Genomic DNA, 10000 nt, shown 5'->3' with positions numbered 1-10000 from the left:
CAACCATGAAGAAGGCTTTCAAACATCAGAAAAATTGAAGACTGTATAGATCTGAATTAGAAACATTTGTATGGTATTTGGGCGACTTGTGATGCGTCACAGCCTGGTTCCTACGCAATGAAACATAACCAAACTTGGTAAACTTACTAATTTTTATGTGATCTTCCTGGCGATGCGGTTCATTTCTTCATATGACGCAATTTGAACAGTGTATAAGCTAGGACTCAGTCCCTTTATAAACTATGGGACGGGGAATTCAAGTTGATGTCCAAATATTAGCGGGCGGGAGGTTTGAAGTAACAGCATTTGAGCGAAATTCTGAAAAGTTGGTTATCCATTTGACTTTTCAAAACATTGATAAACATTCGCCAATTTAAAAATAAAACGAGACAACATTTAAGGGAACGGCACTCCACAGCAAGAAGTAGTCGTCCAAGTGATGTTTAACGATACTGAGATTGCTCTCGAGTCACAGACGAGTTTAAGGTTACAAACTAGCTCGTATTTATCTCAAAATACGGAAAGATAGCGGCTGTTCACATTACCACAATATCTTGCAAATCTAACAGAACCAATAGACACATGCAACGCAACACTTTTTACCAAATTCGTCCTTGTACCAACAACATTGTGTATGCCAAGTTTGAAGCTTTGAGAGATTTTCTGTGCGCTTTTATGAGCATTGTGAGGGTTTTCGTTTGCTAAGAATTATGGGTAAATGGACGAGTCATCATCTTTTTCGATACGGTGAATTGCATTTCACAAGGTTTACCGTAGAACAAATATCTGTGTTATCCAGAAACAGATGAAATCAGCTGTTTGGGGTCCAGTAAATAAAAGAATCTTAAATTAGGTTTCGTTTGTTTGCAAAATTGTTATTTTGAAAATATCAGCGACCTGGTCAGAATATCGATAGGGGAATGTAAATCGTTAGATCAGGGTGTACTGATTCAAACGAAGTGTCCGTCGAAAAATATTTCAATTTAAGGTTACAGAAATGAACTTAATCAAGATGGAATTATCCTAACTTTCAACAAAAGACTGCAAAAGGTTTCAAGTCGCTTGAACAAGCCTAGATTTTAATGAGACTCGCAGAACTGATTGTTATGCGAATTTCGACTGAAAAGTGTGTGAGTGAGGGCGAGCCTTAAACAAACTCTTCGCTACGAAGGAAATTCGTTCAGTGTTTGAAGGGCCCGGCAACTGAAGTCACTTGTTCAATTGAAGAACAAATTGTTTGTTAAGATAGTTTGTCCAGCGTACGCCTAGGTGTACACAAAGTTAAGTTTGTTACGAACTTGTTTGATTGAGATAAACTTTACGACGTACTAAAATATTTTAATTTTGCACCCTGCTCCAAAAGTAACTAAATAATTTCTAGTTATAAGACAAACCCGCTGAAGCGAACAAGGTTAGCGTGAATCATTTGACATGAGGCTAATCTTAGTTTGATTTCGGCTTTCTTCGTTCGATTCTTGGTTCTCATTGAAATCACTCTCATAACGAATGAGTTTGCCGCACACGAATCAAATGTTCCGATTATATTTGTAAAACACGAGTGTAAACCTTGCTTCCAATAAATGCGGATAAATATATGCTTTTTTTTCTTTTGATTATAACCAAGATAATGAAGTAAAATACGAGATCTTATAGAAGTAACCCTAGCGTCTATTTTGGGTAACGTGCTTTGCAAAAGATGTTTGACCACCCGTCATTTCGTAATCAACGTTAATCAAACCTCTTTCCTAGCATTTAGCTGTGATTTGTAAATCTTTAGGTGAATCTTTTGAATGACAACATTTACTTATTTCGGAACTCACAAACAGTGCTTTCTTTTGAGTTTCTACCGCGCGCGGAAAAGTTTGTCCCAAAGATAGTACTGTCGTAGCAAAGTCATAATTACCGCGTTGAAAGTTTAGAATTGTCTTCTTCCTTGAAATCTCGCTTTCTTTAGTAGATAAATAGATATTACCTTAGTGAGGTCTCAGATCTCATAATTTATTAATCAAGTCACAATCTTCATATATACTTATATCCTTAAATTGTACCTTATTTGGCTGTTATTATTTGTCTTTTCTGTTACATTTGTGAGGAACAACGAATGGATTGATTCATTGAATGATGGTTAATTGGATGATGGATGGATTGATGGATGGATTGATTGTTGATTGATGGATGGATAGCCTCCCACGCAGACGTTCTTAGGGGTTCGTCACGCGGTCCTGTTCCGTGGGGCAGGAACGCGTGAGGAACCCCTGAGAACGTCTGCGTGGGAGGCTAATGGTTGGATGGATTGATGATTTGATTGACTGATCGATTGCTTTGTTTTATTGATGGAACGGGTGATCAATTGATCTGCTAACTGATTGTATCGCTAAAGTTTGATAAATTGAGTGAATGACTGACAGACTGACTGACAAATGTTTCACTCACCAATGGATTAATTGAATTGTTCACTACTTAATGATTAAATATCGATAGTCAGTGTTTGATTCGTTGGTTCATTGACGAATTCTTGATTGATGAGGTCTCTTATTTATGCGTAAGGTGGAGGCCAACACTGGAGCGGAATCATGAGCTAAATGTTGGATTGACGAGCCTGACCTTTGATCGGGTGACCCTTAGGCCATCCAATTTTCCTGCCTGTGTAAAGGGCACGCCCCTTTTGGGGTTGCTTACCCTTGCGAGTGGCTCCATGCAGAAGAACAGGATGCTCTTTGCCGTCAGTGACGGGGTTACGGTTATGGTTTTCACCAGATGGAGGGTTACGGTTTTCATCAGAATGGGGTTTACGGTTTTGACCAGTGGAAGGATTAGGTTCATCCCCAGTGTTTAGGTTGGTTTCACAAAAGTATCCTCCTAGCTTCGACGTCGACCCATCTGGGCAAGCTTTACACTGACTGCTGACCAGTGACGAACGATAAGTGTTGACTTCGCAGCACACATCTCGGTCACGCGGCTGTTCAGTCACCGATCTACGATCTTTCACCGCTCTACGAGTGAGCATTCGAAGTGTTAGCTTTGCTATGAAGTATAGGTCAGTTGTAGAGTTGGGAGCCAACCAATCAATCTCTTCATCCCCCTGCTGAACATGATACGTGACTCTCCATCTTGATAATGTGGTGGGGAGAACGCGACTACCTGCTACGTTGCTGGACGTGTGGCATATCTCGGGAAGGTTGTTGCAGAGACTGTAAGGGTTTGGGATTTCCTTAGAGCAGGTTGATTTTCGATAGCCTTCTTGATAAACTGTAACGTAAGAGCTTTGCTTCTTTGGTAACTTGTACAGCACAGCGGATTTGCGGTCTGTAGAAATGTAGCTGCCTGCCTCCGTGTCGGCGGTGACTACTATACGAGTTGACGTCTTCACTTTTTTTTGGCCAGTAGCGTACTCACTCTTCGGCAAAAACAATTGGAAGTTCTCGACGAAGGAAGCTTGGGATTCACCAATCAGGCTCCAGTCAAACATGCGCAACCATGTTACATTTAAAGGAAGTCTGAAAGACGCAGCTTTATTTCTCAACAAAGTGGGGATGTTAATAAAACCCAAATCTCTATAGTACTGAGGTTTCGATGGGATGTGAACTGTACGCGCGATCGAGACGTAAGTTTGATGAGATTCGAAGGCCACGATATTATCCAGTTCATTGTTTGTGAAGAGTCCAGTTACTGGTGAACATGGTTGAGCTCTCTGTCCCTCATTTTGATACTCAAGTTTGTCGCAATACAGCCAGGCTTGAGACTGGATAAAAAGTTGAGTCATGAGAAATCCACCAAGTAGCTGATCAGCCTTATACATGTTGTCATCTACTTCTGTAATGGAGGCAGACAGCTTTTTCGCTACGTTACCTCGCACGACTGCGGCTAAACTGTCCACCAAATCAAATTGAAAATCAAAAATATTTTCTCGCAGAGCATTGAACTCAGCAATTGTCCCCTCCAGGTTTTCACATAGAGCGAACCCATTAGCTACGGCGGTTGCTATGGCGGCTCCAATTGCTTCTACACCATTTAAAAGATTACATGTAGATTCCTTGAATGCTTCCCACATTCCAATGTTTTGAGCCAGGCGATCTCTGTCTACCATGGGTGTGTAGCTGGCGTATTGATCGATGAATGTATCTGCGTCCTCGTCAATGTTATTTGCCTGGTTGTTTATAATTTTGTTGACGATTTTTTTCAGTGCTGTTATTTGGTTGGTATTGTTCATTAACAGATCTCCAATCTCAGCAGTATCTTCGGCAAGTCCGCCTAGACGTGCAAGGAGTGCTATTTGTTGTGTCTCCTGTGCTGCGGCCGTCGCAACGGCGACCGCTTGATCTCGGATTCCCTTAGTATCTACGCCTTTGAATATCGCTTTGAAGGGATTTGATTCTTCTACCATTTTAAATCCGAGTGCTACTGATGCCTCTACCACCTGAAGTGTTAATGAGGCGAGCGAGGCAGCCATGGCGTTCCTTAGGTCTCTTCCCAACCTGTCTTCAAGGCCGGTATACTTCGTATTAAATTCTTCAAGTTTCCCATTTATAAACTCTACATCTGCGTTTGCTATAGCCTGATCATAACTTGCGATTCCTTGGAAGTAAGAACCAATTTTCTGAACGTGTGTTTTCAACTCATCATTAAGACTATCAATGGCACTCAGTAGCTGGGTGTGTTTAATAGTTTCCCTTTTCAATTCGATGATTTTAGTATGGTCCATATTCTCGTAACTAGTAAGATCCCTCGTATCTCCTGGATGCCCTGGGTTACTTCTTCTTTCCTTCACTTTCTTCAGCAATACGTAATTTGGATAAAACATTGCAACTTGGCAAGCGGGCTCAAACTTAATTTCCTTACAAGCAAGATGGGCGTAAGGCTGGAGAATGTTGAATCTCTCCTCGTTCTGGCCTATGGTGCCCATGGCTGCGTTTATCTCGGAGTAGGCCCTCCTTGTAACGGCATCCCTGAAAAATTCTTCGAACGCGTTTTCATCGGTGTTCATGATATGTAAGAACGTCTTCATCAACTCTAGGTCTTTAGAAATCCTTGCAAATTCTTGCTCCATGTTGTTGCAGGGATTGCCATCAGCGCATCGTTCGTTACAAAATTTATCGGCGAAGGCAAAGCTTACTTTATAAAAGAACACACCGATCATCAAGGGGATCGCTTCACTGACATCACATCTGTTTTCCTCTGTGCAAGCATTCGTGGTACTTTCATAGAACGAGGGGCTGCATTGTTTGAGAGTTGGACAAACATTTTTCACTGAGATGACAGGGAATCTTTCATCTGGCATGGCATTGCACGCTCTTTCTAACTGTAAATCTAAAACGTCGCCGCTTGAACTCTTTGAAGTTAATGTACTGATCTCATCTCCCAGAGCTGTCATAAATTTCTTGAAAGTGTTATCATATAACTCTTTTAGCATTTTGCTATGTAAATTATAGTTTTCCTCAATCCTTTTCGTCGCCAAGGTGTCGTTTATGAAAAAGTTAATTTCAGAGTATTTAAGCTTCAACAGTTGCTGTCGGCTCACTTGTTCTGCTTTATTCTGTTGGGTCTTAGTCAGAAAGTTTTCAAAGACTTTAAGATATTCCGTAAGATGCTCCATGTAGCATTGTAACGGCTGCTCAGCAGTGTTGCAAGATGACTTTAAAAATTGACTCATCAGCATAAGCCGATAAAAGCCCTCGTATGTATTTTCATACCAGGTGTCTTCAACCTGACTTTGACAAGAAACTTTGGAGATCGATAACTGAATCAATATTACCTTGACAAATACCAAAATGACCGTAACCTGCATCTTGAGTTTCGTCGTCAGAAGATACTGTGAGAGAAGCTTTCCAGCGACAGTGATAGGGACTCCTGAGATGTAAGATAGGAATCTTGCTGATTTAATCCATTTCCATGAATTAATATTGATGTATCGCAGCAAAGCCCAAATGGATTTCTAAACATTTAAATGTAAAACACTTAGAGATTTAGTCTTTTTCCATGAATTAATATTGACGTAGCGCAGCAAAGCCCAAATGGACTTCTAAACATTTAAATGTAAAACACTTAGAGATTTAATCCATTTCCATCAATTAATATTGATGTAGCGCAGCAAAGCCCAAATGAACTTCTAAACATTTAAATGTAAAACACTTAGAAATTTAATCCATTTCCATGAATTAATATTGGTGTAGCGCAGCAAAGCCCAAATGGACTTCTAAACATTTAAATGTAAAACACTTAGAGATTTAATCCATCTCCATGAATTAATATTGACGTAGCGCAGCAAAGCCCAAATGGACTTCTAAACATTTAAATGTAAAACACTTAGAGATTTAATCCATTTCCATCAATTAATATTGATGTAGCGCAGCAAAGCCCAAATGGACTTCTAAACATTTAAATGTAAAACACTTAGAGATTTAATCCATTTCCATGAATTAATATTGATGTGGCGCAGCAAAGCCCAAATGGACTTCTAAACATTTAAATGTAAAACACTTAGAGATTTAATCCATTTCCATGAATTAATATTGGTGTAGCGCAGCAAAGCCCAAATGGACTTCTAAACATTTAAATGTAAAACACTTTGAGATGTAATCCATTTTCATGAATTAATATTGATGTAGCACAGCAAAACCCAAATGGACTTCTTAACATTTAAATGTAAAACACTTAGAAACCATAACGTCTCGGCACATCGAATGTTTAGTTAAGCGATTAATTTAAAAGTTGCCTCATCAACTAAGATTAGGTAATAATTTGTGATCTGATATTTCGTTCAAGAATCTTTTTTATTTCCTCTCGGGTTTTTTGCATCTTTGTTTTGTTTTGCTTTTCAGATTTTTTTTTCACCTTTTGAGATATTCTCGGGGATGCAAGCAAGACATGCCTCCTAATTATCTTCTTCCTGGAGTAGATCAGCGCTGAAGTTCTAAATAATTTCTTACATGAGAACTTGCAGTTACTTAGTAGTCGACTGTTCAATTACGCGATTTTAAAAAAAGTATCTCATAGAGTAGGAATCTGGCGATGAATGCGTCGCTTTATTACCCTCTTCCATCACTGATGAAGTGTGGGTCAATTATATAGTACTGACCTACTAAATAATTTCTTACTTGTAAATTAAACTCAGCGGTAAGTACTTAACTAGAGGGTCGATTTTTGTGCTCACACCAGGACACCCCTTTTCCATGGTAACAAACGAGCATTGCGGTCACGCACTAATGTTCTAATTCCCCTCGAAAGCGAATACTGCCATAAAAGACTCTGAGACATAAATTGTTTGGCACAGAGAGAGGCTTTATTAAACCCACGACCGTCCCTAGAAGGAGAAGGAGGAGAAGAAGAACAAATAATATCAACCTCTCTGCCCGCCAAACACAGCAAAACAACCTATGTCTCAGAGTTCTGAAGATGTGCGACCATACCCTCAGCTCAGAGACAAGAGATATCGAATCTTGTTTGCGTTTAGGCTCGATTACCAACTGCTGTTCGCGAAATGAACCCACCAGAGGGAGCGGCGGAAATCGAGCCTAGTTTGCGTTCGGTTCGTACGTCCTATAGTCAGTTCTGTATTTTTGTCGACTTTTCGTCTTTTATCATGACTCATTATAATTTACGCTCGGTGCTTCCACGTAATTACCGAGCTTAAGATCCGACGACGGCGGGTGTCTAGGACGGCGGGCGGAAGTAAAAAAAGTTGCCAAATAACTTCCGGACAGCTGTCGTGAAAAGTTTCCCGCCGTAGCGGGGTTGTTTACGACGTCAAAATGCCGAGTTTGCCGTCGCGTCTAAAACGTGAGTAAAATAATCCCATTTTAGGTCTTATTAGGCGAAATTCTTTGATACTTTCGATAGTTAAAGGTTTTTCAATCTTAGTGGATCGTTTTATTTGAGTATTTCATGAAGAGAAAAATATTTTTAAGGGATTAATCAGTCTGTTTCATTTTGTCGATGTTGGCGGGCTGTCAATGACCACATGTAAAGCCGCTGTGGCTCTGTCACGAAGCCGCCAATTGCAAACCACAACCAGTAAGTTTTCTTTTTTTCTTGATGTACTGTTAGGAATATGTATTAAAGTCAAACATTAAATACCGTGTTTGAATTCTGTTGTGTTGTAGCTAAATTAGACGAGTTGTCCTTCATCGAAATAACGAGTCAACATTCAACATTAATCTCGGCTCAGTTTGTTGACAACACAAAATCGAGCTTGTTTTGATCCAGATCCATCCGACAGTTTTGAATTAACAAGGAAAAAGGCGAAGGAATCATCGCAGAACCAAGTTTTGGTCTATGCAACATTTAATGAAGGAGATACAATACTTCAACTATATTCCATTAAGTCATATATAATCATGTCGTGGCACGACGTGATTGTGGCTCTGGAATGGTGCGATGATTTAACAAATTTTTATATTAACAAGTTTGTTTTAAATCTGGTTTGGAATTGTCTGTACGCATATTTACATGTTGTCTTGTTACCTGCATTGAAAATATGTCATTCTAAATGGCAGAATCGTTATGGAATGGGTAGAAGAAAAAGAAAAATCTGGATTTTTCGACTTATTTTAATCGTACAAGAGAAGAAATCCGCCCTCTGAAATTTCTCCGTCGTCGAAGCTTTCAAGGAGAGGGTCACGAGCCGATCTAAACGAAGCTATAACTACAATAAAAATTATTGAACCCTTGCTTCAACTCGTAGCCGTCCTCCGGTCGGTTTCTTAAGGTTTACTTTTCACGTCTTACGACGGCGGCCTCTCCCCAGTTTTCCACGGTCATAGCTGCCGTCGCAGACACCCGCCGTCGTCGGATCTTAAGCTCCCTATTATGCTGCTCTACACGCAGGCTCGGATTTGGAGGACAACGAGGAATTCACGACAGTTTCGATATTCCTCCAGAGACAGCTCTGCCTGGCACCAGTCATTGGAATTCCGCCAGTCAGTCTTCCACTCGTCTCGGTCCGACTAGAGAAGCGCATGGTCTTCATGACGAGATCGCAGACTTAACCGCGGCCGTTTCCCAAGCTAAGGCCAAACATGACGAGTTAAAACGACATGCTGAGCTGGCAAAGCCAAAGGCCGAACTTCACGCGTTACGTAAGCAAACGCCCTTTTGCAGAGTCTAGTCGCTCGTGTCGAAGCGGTTCGCACCGAACAGGTAGGAGCTCGGGAACCTTCTCTGACGATTAAAGAACTCCTTACCAATCCTGCTTTGACCGCGAGGGTTTCTGCCGAAATCAATCGTCTTGGGCTGTCTTCAAGCGACTATGAAGATGAAGGCGGGGCCAGTCCACCAAGCTAGAAGAGTTCCCGAGGTAAGAAATTGAAGTAGGGAAAAACTGCTAAGCTTACTAGCCGCGTGGTCACTCCACAGTTATGGCCCCATAGTTTTCTCAGTCTTGCGTATGTGTCTAAAGACCGTAATTATGACGAGCTAACTCTCGCTGAATTCACTGCTGGCTACGCCTCCATCTTGCAGTTAAACAGCCTCTTTTCCGATGAGCGCGCTGGACGTCTCAATCATTTTGCCTGGCTTGCCGTACGGGAATTTCACTCCGCGGTTTTGTTTGAAATTGAGTGTGGTCGTGCTCGTTGGGACGATTCGGTTGCTCATTTGGACTCTCGACTTCTCCGCACCCCGACTAAACCTATGGGTAACTCAAGTTCTAATACCGTGTTATTTTGTCGTGATTTTCAAAGTGGAACGTGTGCGCATACCAAGAATCATTATGGAATGATACGTTATGGAAGAAAATGGTTACAGCACATCTGTACGAAGTGTTGCTAGGCACTCCGAGTTTTGTGAGGATTGGCCCGGCGTTTCGGCCTCTCCAAGCTCTTCTTTTGGATTCTACTCTTGCCAAGCCCGCTTGACTTTCAATTGGCGATGGGTTTTCGAATAACTATCGTTTTCCAGACTTTGATGGTTCAAGACTTTTCAAGACTTCTTCGCCCGTTATTGAGTCGGGTTTATGTTCTCGCGAGGAATCTTACGCGGACTCGCCCGATCTCATCAAATGTAT

At 41.0% G+C, this 10000-nt stretch overlaps 3 protein-coding genes, 1 long non-coding RNA gene and 1 pseudogene across 5 annotated transcripts in view; 3 read left to right on the top strand and 2 right to left on the bottom strand.

The window, feature by feature from the left end:
• Nucleotides 1-10000, bottom strand: part of LOC146466405 (muscle, skeletal receptor tyrosine protein kinase-like) — a 49575-nt gene that overhangs the window by 5516 nt on the left and 34059 nt on the right. The window lies entirely within an intron of this gene.
• Nucleotides 1-10000, top strand: part of LOC146466406 (tetratricopeptide repeat protein 28-like) — a 39620-nt gene that overhangs the window by 18402 nt on the left and 11218 nt on the right. The window lies entirely within an intron of this gene.
• The window catches only part of LOC146466408 (uncharacterized), a 79011-nt gene that overhangs the window by 62033 nt on the left and 6978 nt on the right, over nucleotides 1-10000 (top strand). The gene's annotated exons all lie outside the window — the stretch shown is intronic.
• On the bottom strand, nucleotides 774-6940 carry LOC146466410 (uncharacterized). Its single transcript, XM_085127421.1, has one exon. It carries the CDS (start codon nucleotides 5783-5785, stop codon nucleotides 2579-2581), a length of 3207 nt encoding a protein of 1068 aa, XP_084983547.1. The 5' UTR covers nucleotides 5786-6940; the 3' UTR covers nucleotides 774-2578.
• Nucleotides 7950-9880, top strand: LOC146466409 (uncharacterized; annotated as a pseudogene).

Source organism: Pavona decussata, unplaced genomic scaffold (genome assembly GCF_977016875.1).
Source record: "Pavona decussata unplaced genomic scaffold, jaPavDecu1.1 SCAFFOLD_144, whole genome shotgun sequence".
NCBI classification, from domain to species: Eukaryota; Metazoa; Cnidaria; class Anthozoa; order Scleractinia; family Agariciidae; genus Pavona; species Pavona decussata.
Note: the sequence above shows the minus strand (reverse complement) of the source record. Positions and strands in the feature narration are given on the sequence as shown.

Coding starts and splice junctions, on each gene's coding strand:
- LOC146466410 (XM_085127421.1), bottom strand. CDS start 5,785: ATGCAGGTTACGGTCATTTTGGTATTTGTCAAGGTAATATTGATTCAG.